Source organism: Gopherus evgoodei, chromosome 1 (assembly GCF_007399415.2).
Source record: "Gopherus evgoodei ecotype Sinaloan lineage chromosome 1, rGopEvg1_v1.p, whole genome shotgun sequence".
In the NCBI taxonomy this organism is placed as follows: Eukaryota; Metazoa; Chordata; order Testudines; family Testudinidae; genus Gopherus; species Gopherus evgoodei.
This window is the reverse complement of record NC_044322.1, coordinates 278,301,322-278,323,790: the sequence shown is the minus strand read 5'-3', so window position 1 is coordinate 278,323,790 and position 22,469 is coordinate 278,301,322. Positions and strand designations below refer to the sequence as shown.

General features: G+C 39.3%; 2 protein-coding genes across 4 annotated transcripts in view; one reads left to right on the top strand and one right to left on the bottom strand.

Moving 5' to 3' along the window:
• The window catches only part of ACTR6 (actin related protein 6), a 30,756-nt gene that overhangs the window by 7,377 nt on the left and 910 nt on the right, over nt 1-22,469 (top strand). Inside the window, exons 5-11 of one of the 2 annotated variants that reach the window (XR_003998469.1) lie at nt 2,477-2,612; nt 2,695-2,751; nt 3,972-4,070; nt 4,560-4,638; nt 7,825-7,996; nt 9,097-9,235; nt 19,038-19,260. Coding sequence is in view for 1 of the 2 variants with exons in the window: in XM_030548460.1 (XP_030404320.1) it covers nt 2,477-2,612; nt 2,695-2,751; nt 3,972-4,070; nt 4,560-4,638; nt 7,825-7,996; nt 9,097-9,235; nt 10,743-10,872 (812 nt within the window). In the remaining variant the exon portion in view is untranslated. Of the gene's footprint in view, nt 1-2,476; nt 2,613-2,694; nt 2,752-3,971; nt 4,071-4,559; nt 4,639-7,824; nt 7,997-9,096; nt 9,236-10,742; nt 11,624-19,037; nt 19,261-22,469 lie in introns of those variants that run through there. The other variant, XM_030548460.1, reaches the window with a different exon arrangement.
• Nucleotides 11,028-22,469, bottom strand: part of DEPDC4 (DEP domain containing 4) — a 31,290-nt gene continuing 19,848 nt past the window's right edge. For both annotated transcript variants that reach the window (XM_030548458.1, XM_030548459.1), the window contains exons 8-9: nt 19,650-19,728; nt 11,028-17,124 (exon numbers count right to left, since the gene is read on the bottom strand). In XM_030548458.1, the coding sequence (XP_030404318.1) occupies nt 16,946-17,124; nt 19,650-19,728 (258 nt within the window). In that variant the 3' untranslated portion in view covers nt 11,028-16,945. The remainder of the gene's footprint in view (nt 17,125-19,649; nt 19,729-22,469) is intronic.

Genomic DNA, 22,469 nt, shown 5'->3' with positions numbered 1-22,469 from the left:
CCCATGAAATACAGTGCTACAATTATATACTACTTCCTATCCTGCAGAACACATGAAATTAGTGACATGAATCATCATACAGTGCCCTTTCTGATGATGTTATAAAAGTAGGGGAGGAATGAGTTGTCAGTGCACATGATGAGAGTCTTTGCAAGCTATTCAGTCAGGTTTTAGATGAATTCTAAACAAATTTTAGTATTGGTAGTGTTATGCGGAAATTACAGGAAAGATGTGTTGGTTTCTTTTTTTAAAACTGGCCTTGAAATAATAGTCATCTATCTTAGACATGAACATATAAAATAAATGTTTTACCTTTTTTCTGGGGAATGTTTTATAGTCACAATTTTCTTTGTTTTTGAAAAATATTTCAAAAATTCAAGTCACTGAACATAGACTTTAATATAAACTATTCATGTTAATTTTTTATTACACATTGGACACTGTGGATCTAATCATGCTTTTATTGATATAAATGGGAGCAGAATATATAAATGGGCTCTGTGTTTATATGTTTCCTCTTTGGAAGTACAGTAGAACCTCAGAATTATGAACATCTTGTGAATGGAAGTTGTTCATAATTCTGAAATGTTTGTAACTCTGAACAAAATGTTATGGGTGTTCTTTCAGAAGTGTACAACTGAACGTTGACTTAATAGAGCTTTGAAACTTTACTATGCAGAGGAAAAATGCTGCCTTTTATTTAAATGAAACATGCACAGAAACAGTTTTCTTACCTTATCAAATCTTTTTTTAAACTTGCACCCCTCTTTTTAGTCATTTATGTTTAACACAATACTGCACTGTATTTGTCTTTATTGGAGGGTGGGGGGTGGTCTTTGGTGCTGCATGGTTTCATACTTCCGGTTCCAAATAAGTTGTGTGGTTGGTTGGTCATTATAACCCTGGTGCTCATAACTCTGAGGTTCTACTGTACTTTTTAAGTTTTATATATACTGAGGAAAACTATGGTTCAAAAGACAGTCTTTCTCATAAAGATAACTTCTGGTTATGATGCACTGTGTTGTCTTTTTAAAAAGCTTCTTTAATCCATTTGTGAGTTTGTAAAGTTTCTTGCTCCTATAGTTCTGCAGAATACCCAGCAGAATTAGAATTAGAGTGGATTCTGTTTTTCTTTTTGGGGACGTTGTGTCTGTTTGTGATGTTTGTAACCAGAACTAAGAAATCAGTACAGCTATAATTTATAATTTAAAGGGGCACAAAGTTACTATTCACACTAGTGTAACTAGAAAGCTGGTGGAGAAGGAGAACTATTTCCCTTTTTCCATTTTGCTTTACCCAGTATTTAAATTCCTCTGAGACTGTCAAATCACAAATACCCAATGGAGACTTAGGGGACGGGCAGTGTGGTTCCTCAAACCACTTTTAATTCCCCTTTTTTGAAAATATCATCTTGAGGTTGTCAGTTCTTTCAAGTGGGGAAAATAATATTTTGTTTTGCATGCTCTCAAATGGATTTCTTTACATGTATTTTAACAAGGGAATGCAATGGAACTGTTAAGAGCTTTTATACAAGATCTTAAAATGCCAAATGGAACACCACAATTAAAAGATGGCGCAGAGATGTATTTCCTTATCTTGATGTTTTTTAGTTTAAATAAATGCGAAGAAGAATCTTTTTGTATACATAGTGAAGAGCACTTGTAATCTCACTTTTTCAGAATTTTTTTTAGATTAATGAGATTAATCATTATAATGTTCAAATACTACCTCTAACTGAAAGTATAGCTTCTTGGTCGAGGAGTATGTGTGGAAAGCTGTATAATTGTTGTACAACAAGCATTTTAAAAGATATGCTTCCCTTCCAACATCCCCCTTGAGTTTGTGTAGTGTTTCTATTAGAATTGTTATCACATTCCACCCCAGCAGTGACTGTATTTCAATGCCTAATTAAGTGACTCCTTTATATAAAGCACTGTGGGAATGAAAGCTGTTATATAATTGGTCAAAAATAACGTGAAAATTGACTTGCTAGACAAATTGAGACTAGAAAGATGACATACATTTTTAACAGTGAGTAATTAACCATTAGAACAATTTACCAAATGTTGTGGTGGATTCTCCAGCATGGACAGCCTTTATATCAAGGTGTGATCTTTTTCTAAAAGATATGCTCTAGGAATTATTTTGGGGAAGTTCTGACAGAAGGTCAGGCTAGATGATCAAAATGGTCCCTTTTGGCCTTGGAATCTATGAATCACCTGGGCACACTGCAAAATCCATCTACTTGGGCCTTTGAGAAGGACAGAGCTGAATAAAGTCTATTATTTTTGAGAGAAGGTGGGGTATTATGTTTGATTAACTTTGGCTGTGGGTGAAATTGTGCTGCTGGAGGTATTCTAGTATTCTAGTTACTGAAGATCTGCCAAAGGCATCTAAAATATGAGATAGGTGCTATATCTATTTAGGTGAATTTTAGATCTATAAATAAATATGGGTTGGCATTTTTGTGTTTCAGCTGGGGCTCTCAGTGCACATAGATATTTTCGGGACAATCCATCCGAGCTATGTTGTATCATTGTGGACAGTGGCTACTCCTTTACACATATTGTACCTTACTGCAGAAGTAAAAAGAAGAAAGAGGCAATTATTAGGTAAACTGCCTTATTTCTTTACAGGTGGCTTTTTTGATATGTCTGAAGCGAATGGTGACAGAAAATATTTATTTCTTTTTAGGATTAATGTTGGAGGAAAGCTCTTAACCAATCATCTAAAGGAGATAATCTCTTACAGGTAAAATTGTGCTAACTGTCGACACTTGAGGCCTGGTTAGAAGCCAATTAAAGTCAATGGATGTCTTTTAATTAAGTTAAGTTTAGGATTAAGCCCTCTTTGAAGAAGAGGAAAACCTGTAAAATGACATCTTGAGCTTCAGCTACCATTTTAACACCATAAGACTCTAGTTCAGCAAAGTACCAAAAAGTTGCATAATATTAAGGATGTCAGTAATCCCATTCACTGGGATTACTTGCGTGCTTCAAGTTACACATATGCTTAAGTACCTTACAGAATCAGGCCCTGTGACTTTTTCTGAGATGTCATTATAGTAATAAAGCTATAGCCAGATTTCCACTTCACCGATAAGATGGCACAGCTCTGAGAAGTTGACAGTTTAATTCCACCTGAGCAGTGATTAGAACTCACTAAGCCAGTGTTTGCAGGAAGGGTCTAGGTGGATCATGGAGCCCTAAGTAAACATACACTTCCCCAGCCCTGTGTGGAGAAGATGCGCTGGGAGGAAGAGATGCAGTCAGAGAGAGCCTGACTTGCAGTCACCCCATAGTAGTGGCTTCTGTCCCACTGGGCTGGGCCTGACTCCCCGTTCTGGGTGTTGCGACCAGGTGCATGGGGTTGCAGTGCCACTCAGGTCTGGCTCAGCTGTCCCTCATCCATACCACTCACTCAAATACCAGTTGGCCTGGCCACCCAGAGTGTAGCACAGTCCCACAAGGCAGAAGCTGATGCTGCAGAGTGTGTGTGGCAGGCTCATTCTCCAACCTCTCCTCTTTTGGCGTCTCCCTTCCGCACTGGGTGGGAATTAGGGTTATAGTGATGAAGCGGAGATGTTTATATGTAATGGTGAGTCACAAAAAAAGACAAAAGGCAGTTGGTGAGTCATCTTAGTAAAAAGTTTGAGAACCACTGCACTAAACTCGCATCCTGTATTGGGATCCCCTATAACTGACCCTGTGCAGGCATCTTTGCTAGCAGAACTGGATGCGAGATCGTGGCCACAGTTCTTAGTGTTGACGGCTTTACGTTGTTTGGATTAAAGAGTAAAAATACTCTGTCATTTCTACCTGTCAAAACTGCTTATATATAAGTTAATGTACATATTATAATGTCAGCTTCTTGCAATTTGAAAACTGTAAGAACTGATCAGTAGTGAAGAATAATAATTATAAATGTATATTCAGGATGATCTGTTTTCTGACATTTTTATTTTTTTACAGGCAGCTGCACGTTATGGATGAAACTCATGTAATTAATCAAGTGAAAGAAGATGTATGTTATGTGTCTCAGGATTTTTACAAGGATATGGAGATTGCCAAGTAAGTTTACTATGTTGCCAAATTTGAAAGGAGGTAGTTCCAAATAATCTAATTGTGTAGAGCCAAATACCACCATCCTTATTCAGGCAAAACTCCCCCTTAAGTGAAACAGACTCTTACCTGAGTACGGCCTCCAGGATTCGGCATACTTTAGCTATGTTCTATTCCAGGGGCCAGCAACCTTTCAAAAGTGGTGTGCCGAGTCTTCATTTATTCACTCTGATTAAAAGTTTTGCATGCCAGTAATACATTTTAACGTTTTTAGAAGGTCTCTTTCTATAAGTCTATAATATATAACTAAAGTATTGTTGTATGTAAAGTAAATAAGATTTTTAAAATGTTTAAGAAGCATAATTTGAAATTAAATTAAAATGCAGAGTCCCCTGGACCAGTGGGCAGGACCTGGGCAGTGTGAATGCCACTGAAAATCAGCTCATGTGCCGCCGGTTGCCTACCTCTGTTCTATTCTAAGCTTGTCGTCTTTTCCAGGTTGAAAGGGGAAGAAAATACAGTAATGATAGACTATGTTTTGCCAGACTTCAGCACAATCAAAAAAGGGTTTTGTAAGGTAATTATGACTGTCAGCCTTTTCTGGAATACTTTTTTTGTCATCTTCCTTGGTAGTGAGGGAGGATGGGTGGAATTTTTCTTTTTTTTTTGTGATACTGACGGGTAATATTTTCTGCATTAGGAATTAATCTGTAAAATTGTCCAAAAAAATTAAGTGACAGAGGGGTTCAAGTTTAACAGATTTTCAAAGTCACATAGGTATTCTTAGATATTCTTAGATATTTTATCCAACATCTGAAAATCAGCTATAATACCATAGGTTCAGTATCTCAATCTAGCCCTGTATTTCTCATTCCAGCATAAAATATGAAGTGTGTTATGTCCTAATTTTGATCACCTTCTCAAAACTGTCTTACCTGTTGCTTGTTTTATGGTTATAATTAAGGCTATGATTTAGTCACGGGTATTTTTAGTAAAAGTCATGGAGAGGTCACAGGCAATAAACAAAAAGTTACAGCCCCTGACCTGTCCATGACTTGTACTATATAAATACCCGTAATTAAAACTTAGGTGCTTGGAGTGGGGACTCCTCCTGCTGCTGCTCCAGCGGGTGGGGCAGCCCGGGGCTCAGCCCAGAACCAGCCGCCTGGGCCAGCTGACCAATGGCTGGTGTGGCTGGTCCCAGGGCTGCCTCAGTTGCTCAGGTGGCCTTGGGGTCAGTCACACCAGCCACTACAGAAGTCAGAGGTCACAGATTCTGTAATTTTTTTTTTTAATTTTTTTCCCCCAGGACCTCCATGACCTCCCTGAAAGACATGCAGCCTTAGCTATAATTAGGCGTGGCAGAATTTGATTTTCAGTTTTTTTCAAATATGATTTTTTAATGATACTTTTCAATTTTTAACTTTTTATTTTTGTAGTTGGGGGTAGGGTTGAGGTTAAGGCAGTGCTGACAGCAGGGCTGCAGGGGGCTCCCTGTGCAGCCAAAGGGCCCAAGATATCAGAGCGCAAGGTGCAGGGGAAGCTGTGTTGGCCTGGCCTGATGGAGCAGGGACCCCTGCCCAGAACATAAGCAGGAGGATGAGGCTCTGGCTGTGTGGGAGACCACCCCACTGCTGTGTAGTTCCTGCCCACACTCCTGGCTGGTGAGTGAGCAGGTGGGGCTATGACAGTGAAGCTGCAAAGGGCTCGCTGCACAACTGTGGAGCCAGTGAGATTGGATCCCTGCAGGCACATGGTATGGGGAAGGCTCCTAGTGGGGCATAGCAGTCACCCTTGGACAGGGCTGCAAGGAGGATGACATGTCCCTGGACACAGGGGAGGCCATCTGCTATTGAATGGCTCCTGCCTGGGGATGGAGCCATTCAGCATCAGGGTGACCTCCCCTGTGGCTGGGGATGACAACAACTCCTTCCCCTCCTCCTCCTTGCAGTCCTGGCTGGGCATCTCTGCTCTGCAGAGCCAGGACCACAGTTTTCCCTGAACCTTGGGCCAGCAGGGATCCCGTGTCACTGGCCCCACTATCTCACCAGGCAGAAACTGCTCCTCTGCAGCTGCCAGCTCATCATACTCTTTGCAGTCCTAGCCAGGGGTCTCTGCTCTGTTAAGCCAGGACAACTGCATGCTCCCACGTACCTTGAGCATGCCGGGATGGGGTCTCACTGGCCCCACTGCTGTGCAGGGAACCCTCTGCAGTTCTGCTGTCATGGCCCTCCTCCCTCACTCCCATGGATAATGGAGCTGCAGAGGACTCCTTGAATGACCGTGGGTCCAGTGTGGGGAAGGCTGCAGTCCTGGCAGGGCAGAGCAGACTCCCAGCTTGTAAGTGACAGGGGTCTGTGCCATTGGGGCTGCAGAGGGCTCTCTTCACTGCCCCAGAAGCCATTCAGCAGCTGTGTGGCCTCGGCCGCCGCCTCCTTGCAGTCGTTGTCGCTAGGAGCCTCTGCTCTGCCTAGCCAGGACTGCACCTTGTGCCTACAGGAATCAGGTGTCTCCAGCCTTGAGACAGCACAGGGAACCCACTCACTCACTCCTATAACAGCAGGACTGCAAAAGGCTCTCCTCATAGCTAGTGACAATTGATCTTTGCAGGCACCTCAACTATTAGTGACTATTTTTTTGTTGATTTCAGTGTATCAGCTGAAATGGTGTTTGCTGACAGTTATCAATTTTAAGATCAAATGCTGCCAAGCCTAGTTAAATATAACTTCCTTTGCTATAATTTAAAAGTTCTATATCAAAGCGCAGTCATAAGGCACAATTCTGATTCTGATATCTTTCAGCTGTTTTCACATGCTATCCTGAGAAGTTTTGCTACTTCTTGGAACTCAGACACTTACTTACGTTATAGTCAGTAAGTGTTGTGGATAAATGTTACACCTCTACCCCGATAGAAAGCTGTCCTTAGAAGCCAAAAAAACTTACTGTGTTATAGGTGAAACTGCATTATATTGAACTTGCCTTGATCTGCCGGAGTGCGCAGCCCTGCACCCCCCGGAGCGCTGCTTTACTGCCTTATATCTGAATTCATGTTATATCGGGTCTCGTTGTATCGAGGTGGAAGTGTATTAGCATGGTTACCAATAGAAATTGCGATAATTAAGAATGGGAGACTGTCTTCCATTATAGTTTCCTGTTTCTTTTGTTAATAGTTCAATTTTAGGGCTGAAATTTTCCATGTCTGTACTCCATCCTAAGGCAATATATTTTTTGCAAGGATCAAATATCTTTTTTGAGTTGGGAGGGTGAAAAAATATTCTCCTGCTAGAATAACACAAATCTAATACTCAGACTTTGAAAAATTGCTTATTGGTAAATGTGTAATTTAGAGAAGTAGAGTAAAATTTTCAGAAGTACCTAAGTGTGCACTAATCTTGCATAGGCAAAACTGCAGGTGTCAGGCAGAGTCTGGAATGGGGCTCCTTCAAAAATGCAGCACCAAAATGCTTTCATATGCTATTCAAGTTGACGCCACTGTCTGTTCAGTATGGCAGTAAAAAGTTAACATCGGACACAATTCTCGTGCTTAAAGTCTAGAGTAGGGGATTACAAAGGATTCTGGAACAGATGTCCGCTCCCTAAGACTTGTGCATGATACGTGACTCAGTATATAGAAGATACTACCTTCAGAACCATCCATAACAGGTGAATAATATGTAAACAATGAGATCAGATAAACTTGTTACTCTTGTGTGTGTTGTTCCCTTTTTAAGAGGGAGTTGTCATTCATGTCTGCCTAATTTAGCCAAGGGAAGAAATGGTGTTAAGTGGAAAATACAAGACTGGGGAACAAATACTTCGTCTAGCAAATGAGAGATTTGCTGTTCCAGAAATTCTCTTCCATCCTTCAGATATTGGCATTCAAGAAATGGGAATTCCTGAAGCCATTGTTTATTCAATTCAGAATTTGCCTGAAGGTATAGTGGTTGCAATGTTTTGAAATGTATTCTTGAAGTCTGAATATTTTTGTTAGAATCCAAAGTGCATCAGAAGCCTAGCATACTTTGTGCCGGGAATTAAAGGACTAAACATTGATTGAAAGTGCAACAGTTTTAACTCCTTGTGAATGTTAGTTACTGCAGAGCTCTTTTGCAGTTTCCTTCAATATTTCCTGTTATGGAAATACTTGCTTACTTTGTAAGCTGATTGGTTTCTATTTGTGCTTAAGATAAAATGTAACAGTATGGCTGGAAACCTCATGAGTTCATTTTCTAGTACAAAACACAACCACATTGAATTATTTTCTCTGAGGATGGAATCCTCATGACTGCACTTGAACTTAATTTCATTTTTATTTTAAAATGCCGTTTAGTGTTGGGAGAGGAGGGAATAACTCATGCTGGCAAATGAGGCCACTGAATCTTAAAAATGAAAACTAATCACTCTTCTGGCTGTGTTGTATTCTGTAGAAGCAACAATTGTAACATGACAATGCACATGTTACTAGGTATGTCGATACATTTCTAATTAATATGGCCAAATATCTGCAGGGGAAAATGTTCATGACTATGTGGTGTCACTTCACAGCTGTAGCATCAGAGCCACAAAACTACTTTCATTCTAAAAATATGAAAATTTAAAATCTCTTGTACGTTGATACTATTTCTTTCCCCTAAACTGGGCTGTTTGAGAGCATTCATGAAATCCAACATTTTTAAATACATTTCTAAAAGACAAATTTTGAAAGCCTCACAAAGCAGAGGAAAACTAATGAAAGTTTTCATATTTAAAAAGGGTGCAGTTCATCAAATTCACCTGTCACACCAGAAAACTAGTTTCACACTTGTGATTATCACCTAATTAGTGGAGCCTCTTGGTATGTGCACATCCTATGGCTTACAGTTATCCATGCAATACCCTTTATCTAAATATAACCAGTATGTATTTAATATATTTAGAACATTATCTAAAGTGTAGTTAAAAACATTAGTTTTAATTCTTGTCCACTTTAACTTAATGTACATGAAGAAATTGGAGAATCTTAAGCTAAATACATCTATTTTGGTTTTGTTTAAAGAAATGCAGCCTCACTTCTTCAAGAATATTGTACTGACCGGGGGAAATACCCTTTTCCCAGGCTTCAGGGATCGAGTCTACTCTGAAGTTCGATGCCTCACTCCAACTGATTATGATGTTTCTGTTGTTCTGCCAGAAAAGTAAGTCCTAAACAATATAAATAAAAATGCATCTATTTTACTGTTTGGTTCTCCTAACAGAATAGAAATGGTAAAGTAGGATTCCTTCTGCTAATTAAATATTCTTATCTGTGTCATCTTTATATTCCATCATTTAACTTAATCTGTTCAAGTGGCCCAAAAGTAGACCGGAAGGATGTTGTAACTCAGTACTTAAAGTGTATTTGCAGAGCTATATTGTGCTTGCTGCAATCCTGCAGACACTTACACACGTGCTTAAGTTTACTTCTGAGAGTAGTTCCATTGAAATTAAAGAAACCATTCACAGCAGCAAAGTTAACCAGTTGCATATGCATTTGCAAGATCAGGGGGATTATTTTCATCTCTCTTATTCTGAAGAATTCCTGAGTATTATAAACATTATACATACCGTATCACTGATACCTGCAGCACTTTTGGGATTTGGAGAGTAGTAGCAGGGTGGATGACTGACAGTGACAGGAGTGCCAGGAGAGAGATATTCACCTCTCTTAAAATTATTATGGAATCATTCACGTCTATGCAGAGTGGCGAGAATGTAGGTTCAAACACTCATCCTAAAGACTCCCCCACCAAATAAATACATTGTATGGGAATTTTATCTACTGTGGAAGGATGGAAGACTGGTTAGTCCAGCTCAGATTTGAACCTTAGGTTTGAAACATTCATTTGAACGAAATGCTTAGATCACTATATTGTACCCACTGGCTCCAAACCAGTTTTGTTAGTACAAGCCATTCACCTTTGAAGAATAACTTAATCAGACGTATGTAATTATTTATTTTAGTTAGCTGTATACATGTGAAGTGTGATTTTTAGAGGAAAACACTCTACCCATGGAAATTAGTTACTTGGCCTCCTTTGAGGAACCTCAAAACATGATAATCAAATAACTGGTACATGCCTGATGTAAGAAAACAGTTTTAAACTGAAGCCTCTATTTCTGCTAAACCTGTGGTCACTCTCCTATATAGATCTGTGATATAGCTATATAAAGGTTCTTGTGTTTAATAGAAATCATGCTCTTGCTGTCATCTCATGAGTTCTGATACCAATTCACACCATTCTTTGGCCCAATTAAGTTCTGATTTCCTTAAATGGATACTGTCATTTTGAAAATATAACTTGGGTGAAGTATAGCACCAACGATGGACTTGTAAAAGTTTTCATTAAATATTTGTTGCTGAAGCTCAATGCACGACTCCCTTACCATTCCTAAAAAATACATGGTTACCAATTTAAAATTTTCATAAACCCACTAAAAAGATCTGGAATACTCTGAGCCGGGCCCCCTTTGTATCTTTCTAATAGATGCAATTTTTCAGCAGATTGTCCTAATGTATAGGCATAATGTCTTGTTTTACATTTTATTAATGGCTGTGGCTAATTTCTAAATAAAAGCCCTAAAATGATGGTCTCACTTTTTCAAAATACTACATAATTTGGAGTATTTAAAAATAACTTGTGTGGTAACTTTTTTTCCCCCCAGCCCTATTACTTATTCTTGGGAAGGTGGAAAGTTGATTTCTGAAAATGATGATTTTGAGGATATGGTAGTAACTAGAGAAGATTATGAAGAAAATGGACACTGTATTTGTGAAGAGAAATTTGATATTTAAGAGGCACATTTGGAGACATAGTGATACTCCACAATTTCACTTTGAATGGAACTTATCTGAACTACAAACTATTTTGTGTAAATTAGAACTATTCTAACTTTCTTTCCTATAATTAGGAATGTACAATGAATTAGTGTAAATACCTTTATTTACACAGATTTTAAACTAGCACTGAAGACTAATATGTTATATATTGTGCTTTGTCATTTTATCTTATTGTATTCCATCTTTATTAATATTTTTCAATAATTGTGTTTTTACTTTAAAAAAGTGAATTACCTATTAATGGCATGAAACAAAAATATTTGAAGATTAGCGTAAAACAATTGTATAGAAGCATTAGTCTCTACTTTATTTTCTCTTCCAACATGAATGCTGTTGTCTTTTAACTGAAATAGTATGCAGAATAATTTGCATCAAATACTCTTTAACCTGGAGCTCATTTTAACATGTCCTGGGAGAAAAAAATTCTATAAAAGGCTTACTCTGACTTCTTGTAATTATCTCAGTCAATGGCTAAACTCAAAGTGTAATTATTCCATTGTGGAATGTACCCCAACTTTCTGAATATTTTTTTTATAAGTTTAGGATAAATCTATACAACAGAGATTACCCCTTTGCACAGCTCTCACCTATAGTTTAAAAAACAAAACAATTAAGTCTTCAGATTAACTTGTTAGCCTTCCAGCACCGACTCTAACTCTGCCCTTTATTTTGAATACTGGACTCACCTTTGAATATGAAATGATTTAAAAAAAGTTAGAATTATGTAGAGTACACCAACATCTGAGGCCTCTATTTTAATCCTTGTTCTTCCATACCCCTCCCCTTGTTCTCCCTTGCTGTTGCACTTAATTTAGATAGTAAACTTTGATATAGACTCATCAAGTGCCATGAATATGTTATTGATGTATTAAAATTAAACATTTCCAATTGGCCTTTGCAAAACATCTTAATCTTATGTAATAATTTAATTAATTTGAAATGTATAGCCTGTTTCCTCAAAAAACCAAAACCTGTCTGGGCTAGGCTACATCTTTGCATTTCGCATGCAATATATTGTAGCATTCTTTCCTTGCCCCATCTCTCGAGTATTGTATGTACCGGAAAGGAAGAGGATCGTTGGTTACTGAACAAAGTGCATGTGATTTTACAACAAAATACTAGAAGTGATTTATGGAACAATCCAGTAATGGTAGAATTAGATAATTTAGAGTGAGTTCTACAGATTTAGTTCTGTGTAAAGAACATAAATGTCACTAAGCTGGACTCTGATTTTCAGAGAGAGATAGTCCATTTGAGGTAGGGAAAGGGTGGGCTGGCTGTTGGTGGGAATGAGCTGGCAGAGTTTTAAGACTGGAGTGGAGGGGAAAGAGTGAGAAGGAGATAAGGTAGAGTTTTGTTTTGAATTGAAGATATATTTACCATTGAAATGAACTGACATTGGAGGCCAGGGTTTAGGCAGTTGTGAGCCAGATCTAATGCTGGACACAAACCCCAGAAAGGCACAGCACTAAGTCGTCCAGAGCAGTTCTCCCTACTTCTCACAAGGCTTGAAACAGCCAAGCACCCACATGGGGTGCAGGAGGTGCAAACCACAGCAGCCATGCTAGGCCTGAATGGCTATTCCATTTCCATCTCCTGCAGGGGGAGCTGCTGTTCATTTCTCACCCACAGTACTGGCTGCTGGGCAGGTTAAAGGGAAGTAACTAAATGATTCAAGAGAGCTCTGAGTAGCATCAGACTATGATTAGTGAATTAAGGAGCAAGGCACTATGAATAATTAGTGAGGCTCAATCACTTACCAACAAAAGTCAAATGGGTAGGAATTACAGATGGTCATATAAGCATTCAAAAAAATTGGACTACCACTCAATGACAGACAATTGCAATAGGTGGATTAACAAGGCAAGCAAACCTTAAAGCCCAGAAGGGTCAGCCAAGAACTATAACACAGGGAAAGGAGCAGGAGTTAAGTGACAGTGATTTCCTGTCAAAATTAAAAAGTCTTAAACTATTGATACAAAGGCCAGAATTTGTCATTTAATGAACTGCCTCTTGGTGGCAAAATGTTTTTTGGCTCTTGACCCTTTAAAGTGAGGGGTCAGGGTTCTCTAGAAGATGGAAATGACATGGCAGAGCAACTCATGGGCCACTAGCTGGGTCTGAAGATCTGGGTTAGGTGTTTACATACTCCATAGAGTTTCATTGTGCCTTTATTCAGAATTGCTACTTTATACAAAAGTTGTAGCTAATGCTATTTAAGAGCAGGCACTTGGGGACAAAACAATGACAAGACAAGAGTAGCAAAACCTCTATTTCCCCAAGGAAAGTGGGAATCTTGGCAGGAACATTAGCTTCCATTTTGAAGTCTCTTCCACAGCTCCATTTTGTGTGCAGCCTAAGACTTCATTCAGTTCTGAATTAAGAAATTTGGTTACAAGGTGAAGGTTAAACTCTGTATGTGAGAATACTTTCTTCTACCAAGTAGCTATAGAACACAGTCTCACGTAAGATCTTATATCAAGTGTACTTACCATGTTTTTGAAATTTTACAGTTGTGGATATCTGGTACAATCTGCATTTGTAAGCTGATAATGTCAGGAGTGGCAAGAATGAGTTTTAGCTGAGACGTCTAAAAAAATTAGGAAATGTAAAGATACTGTTTCCATAGCAATAGGTATTCAGCCCTCTTGCTAGCAGCAGAACATTATCCACCACTAAGTTTGTGTCATGGATATTTTTAGTAAAAGTCATGGACAGGTCATGGGAAATTAACAAAAATTCATGGCCCCCTGTGACCTATCCCTGACAAGAGAGAGGTGGGTTCAGCACCCGTTGCTACTGCTGGGGCTCCCAGGTCCCCCACTGATGTGGTGCGTGGGAGCTCTGGAGTCCCCCACCCCTGGGGCTGGGATGCTGCGGGGGTCCCCTTCCTGTGCAGCTGGTAGCTGCAGGGGCCCCCAGTCATTGGCTTTGGCTGTAGCTGCTGCTGGGCAGCTCGGGGGAGTCCCCACTGGGCAAGCCTGCCACTGGGCAGCTGTGCCAGGTCCGGCCAGCTGGTGCAGCTAAACTGGGTCCTGCTGCGGTTGGTCAGCTGCGCTGGGTCCTCCCACCGAGCTCAGGGTGAGGTCAGGGCTGGCGAGGAGCTCCAGCCCCAGGGCAGAAAATGTCAGAGGTCAATGGAAGTCACGGATTCCATGACCTCCGTGACATAATTGTAGCCTTATCCATCACTATTGAGAGAAGCTGAACTGACCTTAATGCAGAAGAACAATCTCATTCTTTCCCTAACACCACCACAAAACTGCAGACAATTGAAAGGTCCTAGGATAATTACTTTATTCTAATTAACATATTTGGTAGCTGCCATGGTGGGAGTACATTCTCAAAGAGATGCAAAGGCAATATTTCTTAACTAGGTAGTTCTGCTACAAATATTTGTATAGTTGATAAACAAGCACTTTAAAAGTCTAATGTAGTTCTCTTGAATGCTGATGTATGGTTGAAATTATAACTGATGGTGAAAAACTGGAAGTATAGTAACATTTTTTTTGCCAGGCTCCTTTTCCCCCAATAAAACCCATCTTCATACTTCATTTAGAAGAAACCCTCATGCTTAACATGGAGAGACTGCTTTTTCCTCCCTCAGAGGACATGACTCAAATGTTGTAGGAATCTAAGTACCTAACTGGGTAAGGGCCTGATGTTTCACAAGGTGAACACCAAAACTGTACTATAAAAGAACAAACAGGAGCTGTAGGAGCTCAACACCTCTGAAAAATGAGGCCCCACTAATATAGCACTCTCATTGGCCAAGATGTTACGTAAGATTTGTTCACCCGACTGGTAGAATTCCTATTAAGGTAAAGCAAACACTTCTGAAATTAAGTGTCAAAGGAAAGCCACTGCAATAGCTTAAGGGAAGAGATTTATTTCATGGCTTTATTATTTTACTGAATTAGTAAACTATAGACCCTTCAGTATACAGTAGTAATCTTGCTCATATAATTGTAAGTGATTTAAATAAATGGCAACTTAAATGCTCCAACCCCTTTTTAAAGTAGCTTAATGTGCTTTTGGAATTTGCAGTGTCTTGGAAACAATGTACTTAATTTGTCATCTATCTTGAAAGGTGTTAAGCCTCCGTAGATTATTTGTACTAGTATTAAGTAGGTAATCATTAACTTATTTAATGTGAAATTTAATCATAAGATAAAACACTGATTTTTCCCAATCCTCTTACACAAATCTTTATAACAGCAATACGTTAAACACTTAATTTTTAAATTCCTAATGCAAGATTATTCCAGTAGATAACCAATTCAAGGATAATTTTTTTAAAAAGTGCAGATATGCAGTCTCCTCAAGTTCCAAAACTTTCCTCAAAAACATCTGTGCTGCAGCTCAAAATATTTGGCTAAAATTTAGTAAGAGACGACCTTTATGTACATTTCAATCTTATTTTTTCCAAAAACTGATGTTTCACAGCATTACAGTAACAGGTAGAGGATAAAGAACTGAAGCTATACCTCACACACACTTCATCCTCCCCGCAGACTATTTCTGAGGTCATCATAGATAAAGTAATCTACTCCTCAACTTTTACTCAACATTATGCAAGTTTTTAAATCAGGATTTTACAGAGCACAAGCTGTGCATACAAAGTATTACTCAGGCTGTGTTTGCAGCCGCAAATACTAAGGACTCACCTGCCATAGCCAAATTTAAAATAACTGAAGAAGGTTAAACTGATGAAAAATCTGAGGTAACAAGAATCTAACACTAAGGCTGTGTAAGACATTTCCACAGGTAAGAGTTATTACCTCATACTAAAGTGTTTAACTAGTACATGTACACTTTAAATATATCAGTTAAGGCAATTAAAGGCTTAATAAGACAATATAATTTAAGAATTACTCAAAGAACCATTATGGTAACATACTATACACATACAGAGCTATAATCAGGAATCAAATTTTTCTGTTATCAGACATTTACTACACAAACCTGCCCATCCCTGTATCTATGGTATAGACCAGAGCTCTGCAATGGGACTGGGATCCCATGGGTCCCGCTGTCATAATAGCTTTGTTGTGGGTGAGACTGGGTGGGCAAAACAAAAATCCACACAACTCTGGTAATTTGCAATAAAACACTTTAAAACTTCTAATACTTAAATTTATGTGAGGGTTAGAAATATTTGATGTCTATTATACCAGGAGTTAAACTATTTGTACATGGTTTAAGCACGATGTTTTGTTCTTTTGGTGGTAAAATTCTGGCTGAATTCCATTTTTTTTATATATAACATATTTGACAGTTTTTTCCCCCAGTAGAATAGAGGAATCTGTCTCTCTTGTGGGTTTTAAGGTAGGAGTCAGATAAAAATGCAAGAAACAATGGGGGACTGGGAATTGCAGAGTGGGACGGGAGCAGGATTTAAAAAAACATCCCATGCAGGGCTCTAGTGTACACCAACATAAGTCAGTTTTCTGCAGCACACGCTTACTGTTATATCTGTGCCCTAAAGATCCATGTGACAAGCTAGGATGTGAACATACAGCACGCTAGATTACTGCACACGAATTTTCCATGTGGATGCTGCAATGGTGCATTAAAAGTTCCGTAGTCCACTTTGACATCCTCCCCAACTAATGCACTGTATGCACACCAACTCACCGTATAGATAAGTCCTAGAACTAGACTACAATTATGAACTAAAGACATACAAAATTTTAAAATACCCAGAAATTTAGTAACTCTAACTTAGGTCAGAGTAAAAGTGCTTTGAATGCAGAATTTCAGTCAGACTATAAAACTGACAACTTTCACAATAGAAATGTCACCAGACCCTAAACTTAGAGCAGCAACAGAGGCCCAGCATTCTTACCTACAGTAGAAAAAACAAAGTCTAATACTGGGGTCATTCAAAAAAATACAACCCTTTAACAATGAATGCTTATGAAAAGGAGTCCTCTTCATAAGCATGATGTCAGCATTATAAAAAGAATAGTTGACGAGGCTCATTTAAACATTCTGCTACAGTGCAAAACCACATTCAGTGTCAAAATCAGTACAACAGTGCTACAGAATGATGCTTTTGGAATTCTTTGAATAGCTTCTTTTTCTGCTTAAGAGAAACGGTGGGATTACTGTCCATCTCTTGAATCAATTCAAGAAGATGGTGCCTTGTTTGTTGCTTTTGATCTTCAAATTCTTCAGGAGTCAAACGCTGACAAAAGGTGAAGCCTTAATAGGAAAAAAGGTTAGGATTATTTTACAGACATTACACTTATATATTTAATAGCGGAATCATATAAATGTAGGGCTGGAAAGGAGATCATCTACTCCAACCCCTGACGCTGTGGCAGGATTAAGTATACCTACCAACAGGTGTTTGTCTAACCAGTTTTTAAAAACTTCCAGTGATAGGAATTCCATAACCTCCCTGTACATTCCAGTGCTTAATCATTATAGTTAGAAAGTATTTCTTAAAATCAAATCTGAATCTCCCTTGCTGCAAACTAAGCTGATTACTGCTTGTCCTAACCATTGGTGGACATGGAGAAATTGATCAGCACCCTCTTTATAACAACCATTTGTATATTTGAAGACCTGTCTCCCACCTTGCCCGCAGTATTCTCTGCTCTAGACTAAACATGCCCAATTCTTTCTGAGGTTCTTTATATTTTCTCTTATTTTTGTTGCTCTGCTCTGGATTCTTTACAATTTGTTCACATCTTTCTTAAAGTGTGCTGCCCAGAACTGGATACAGTACTCCACCTGAGGCCTCACCAGTGCCAAGCAGAGCTGAATCTTGTGTGTCTTACATATGACCCTCCCTGTTAATACATTCCAGAATGACATTTGCCTTTTTTGCAGCAGCACCACACTGTTGACTTGTATTCAATTTGTGACCCACGATAACCCGCAGATCCTTTTCTGCAGCACTACTGCTTAGCCAGTTATTTCCCATTTTGTATTTGTACAAAGCTGAATAGAGCTACACTAGACAGTTAACTCCTCACTTGGTCATTCTGGCCTCACCACTGGACAGAAGAGTTTGGCATAGGACAGGGGTAGGCAAACTTTTTGGTCTGAAGGCCACATCTGGGTATGGAAATTGTATGGCGAGCCATAAATGCCCAATGGGGGGGACTTTATGGGGTGTAGCATGGGGGAGCTCTATAAAGGATGTTACCGAAGTTGGGGGAGGATGGACTCATGGGGTCGGAGGGGAGAGCGGTGTCCTACAGGGGTGGTACCAGGGACTCCTAGGGGACCTGCTGGCAATGACACCAAGGCAGCTGTACCAGGCACTGCCATGGGCAGAGGCACCCTAGCTGAGATGGGTGTGGCTCCTGGGTGGTTTTGAGGCTCTCGATGGAGGGGCCTTAGGAGACTGGGAGGGGATTGGGCACTCTGCCATGGAGAGGGCGGGTGGGTGAGTGTCGCCACATAGGGGTGGGGTTTTGATCCTGGAAACAGCGTAGTGAAGTTGTGCCTGCGCAGTGTGGTTCTACATGTGCCAGAAGATGCTGGAATTGTGAGCCAGGGCTGGGTACTGCCAGGAGGGCAGAGTAGGGCAAAACCCAGGCACCATTCCCCAGCTAGAACACTGGAGCAGGGCAAGCCCCTGAACACGCTCCCTGCTGGGAGTGCCGGCCGGGCGGAGCAGGGCAAGCCCCCGATGGGAGCTCAATGGCAAGATAAAAATGTCTGATGGGCCAGAAGTGGCCCTCGGACCATAGTTTGCCAACCCCGCATAGGATAAGGCCAGTGCTCATCTATGTCAAGATACTGGTTATAATCCATGGGCTAAAGTAGAGTCTGGATCTGCTAGGCAGATACTTAGGGGCCTAAGACTCACAGAAAAGAAGAGTTCCTTTTGTTCTTCCTACACAAAGTCCATTTAATTGCAGCTTCAAACAGGATTTGGTTAGTAGTGTTAGTACAATCTAATAGTTTTAGTAAATGTCTAACAAATGTATAGAACAAGATAGGGCCACTTATAACCAGATGATAGAAATAGCACAGAGGTTAAAGGACAATTCTGGAGGAGGACATTTTTAGAAGCAGGGCCAGAAGGAAAGGAATTAACTTGAAAAAAAATCTATTCCCAGACAAATATTGAGTGAAATATTTTTTATATCATACTCTAGCCTATGCTTAGGAATTAAGGAACTCTTTGGTTCCTGCTCATCAAAAAATTGAAGGACAATGTTCTTGCAAGCAAAAAGGAATCAACTGGTCTTTGCACAAGACATCTACTGTTGCAGCAAAAACCCCAAAACCTTTGAATGCTAGGGTAGTTTGTGCATGCCTCATGGTAGAAGCACAACAGGAACACAGCCAAAAGAAATCTTCAGAGAAGTCAAATTACAGGTAAGTAATTTTCCCTTTTAATAATGTATGTTAAGTAGAAAAGTGAACAAAAAAATTCGACCAAAGTAATAGTTTATATGTCTTTAGCCAAATCATATTTTACACTATTTTTTCCTGAATTTAACTTTGTGAAGGAAATTACATAATCAGTTACGGGACTGCAGAGAAGTTAGATAGAATATGGCCTCGGTCACCATTTAATTTATGCTTTGTTTTAGGTGGGTAATCATTAAATGAGTTAATGAATTAAACCACTTAAAGCCCCACTATCAGTATAACAGAGAGGATGAGGCAATCAGGAAAAGCATTTCACCGTAATTTGATATGTAGTGCACTAAACTCATTTACATGCAACTACTCATAAAAATGCACAATATCAGACTTTCTACCTGAACTGGCATCAGGATCTTGTCCTTGCAGCAAGCTTGTAAGTTTCTTGCTAATTAGTTCCAACAGAATTAAAGGGGTCTGCACAAGAACAGAATTTTCAGTTATTTGATGTTCATACAGTTAATTATAAAATGCACACTTACACAATAGGCAAAACCCCTTAAAGTTGAGCATATAAATGGGCGTGCCTGGTACATATGTTTTAAAAACCCAAAATAAATTGTTAGGGTTTTTTTAATTAAAGTAGTAATGTACAGTAGAACCTCAGAGTTACAAACTGACCAGTCAACCCCACACACCTCATTTGGAACCGGAAGTACACAATCAGGCAGCAGAGACCAAAAAAAGCAAACACTGTACAGCAGTGGTTCTCAACCAGGGCCCCATGAGAGGCCATGAGCAGGTTTCAAGACATCCTTCAAGCAGGGGCAGTGTTAGACTCCCAGGAGTCCAGGGCAGAAAGGCAAAGCCCCACTACATGAGGCTGAAGCCTAGTGCCCCGAGCCCTGCCACCTGGGACTGAAGCCAAAGCCTGAGCTTTGCAGGGGCCCCTGTGGCACTGGGTCCTAGGCAATTGCCCTGCTTGCTACCCCCTAACGCTGGCCCTGACTTTTATATGCAGAAAATCAGTTGTTGTGGCACAGGTGGGCTGTGGAGTTTTTATAGCATGTTGTGGGGCCTCAAAGAAAAAGGCTGAGAACCCCTCCTATACAGCGTAGTCCTGTGTTAAACTACTAGAAAAATAAAGGGAAAGTTTTAAAGATTTGACAAGGTAAGGACACTGTTTGTGCTTGTTTCATTTAAATTAAGATGGTTAAAAGCAGTATTTTCCTTCTCCATAGAAAAGTTTCAAAGCTGTATTTAGTCAATGTTCAGCTGTAAACTTTTGAAAGAACCACCATAACATTTTGTTCAAAGTTACAAATGACCTTCATTCCCGAGGTGGTTCGTAACTCTGAGGTTCTACTGCACTTTTAAACAAAGTAAAAGTCATGAAAATTAGTGACAGAAGCACCAGCGTAGTTTTGTTTTAAATGAAACCTTAGGCTCTGATCCTGCAAACATTCATATGCTTAACTTCACTATCTCACTGGCTTCAAGGGGTCTACTCTTTACTATAAAGTTAAGCATGCGCATAAAATGTTTTCAGGATCAGGGCCATAGGCTGTAAATTAACAGCAATTTCAGAGTTTGGTTTCCTAGTAGGATGACTTGTTAGCTGGAATCATTAATAAGTGCGCCTATATTGCACTAATTACATTTCTGATTGTTTTAGGGGTGGTGATAATACAAATTGTTTGGGTGACCCTTTTTTTGTTCAGATACTATTAACTTTGTATTTCCAGACTGTCAAAAGTTCAGACTGATTATAAAACTGCAAGATTCTTTTAAGGAAATCTGTTCTTAAAGTTCATCGGCTCAGTCTCATCTACAACTTAAGTTAGAGAAACTAAAAATTTTTTTATTAAAAATTTAGATGTTGGTGACAGGTATTCTTAGAGATAGCAAGGTGGATGGGAACTGTCAGATCAGACCAACTCTACCTGCTAGTGTCACACTTCCATTATGGCCATCTGTATTAGGCTTCAGTAGCTTTAAGAAATGTGGAAATGTCTAATCTAGTTTCCCCCCCCCCCAACCCAAGATAATAAACCAAAGGTGAAGTTTCTAAGCCAGACCATTCTGGAGGTATGACAAACCAAATAAATATCTGGAAAGTATCCCAGAACTGAAACATATTTTATCTCCCAAGCAGCTTTTTTAAAATTTCTCCCAAGGTATCCAGAAATATTCTATCCTGGGCTAAGATCCTGCAAGTGAAATTTCAAGCAAGTTGGTTCTTTTTGGTCAAAGCTTGAGAAGTGTGGTTTCTAACTCAATTTATCATGGAAAAGTAGCTTCAACCTCTCTCTGTACATAACCTTACACTAAAAAAGTTCATGTTTTTTAAATAGACTAATGCAGTTTGGCAACATTTCAAGATAGCATTGAGTCAGCTGCGTAAGGCCTCAATACTTAAATGAATTGTACGGGGGCAGGCCCATTTGACTTTAAAAGAGCTCTGTGTGGGTGCAGAGGTCCATCTGTGTGCAGCTCTTTGCAGAACTGGAGGCCAAGTTCTCATAATTGCAGCGTCCTAGAAAAGCAAGTGATTCTGTATGTATGAGGGAAGAAAAGATAGTTTGGGAGATAAGTACTGATGATCATCCACATGCGTTTCCGTTCAGGGGGAATAGTTTCCTTGCTTGTGCCCTTCTGGCAAAACTCACAAGATTTGAAAGTTCTAGTAAACATCCCAAACCTCTACTGTTTATCTAATTATTTACCTGAGAAACAGACATCACACACAGACAGTCTTTCCCTATTTCTAATACTTGATAATTTCAACTGAACCAGAAATAGTGCAATAGCAGCTTTTCCTATGATATTTTAATGCTTCCATTTCTGACCCTGGCTGATATGAAATAAAAAGGGACATGTGAATATTTGTGTGCCTCAGACAGTGCGTTGGTTTAATATGAGGATTTTTTTTCCAATATACAGAGAATATTTACCATTTGATTTTCAGGCAGCTGAGATGGAGTTTGAACTACCAGACATTTTCCTAGTTGTCTTTTTAATTAGTTTTGCAACTTGAAAAATAACTAAAACAAATACTGTCGTTTTAATGTGTGTTAGCTAGAAAAAGTACATCTTTTCATATGCAAGAGACAGTTGAATGTAACTGAAAAAGCTATACAAATATTTCTACTTATTCATAATGGATTTATCATTGACAAAATGGGAAACATTTGATTTACTTACTGGGTTTATATTAA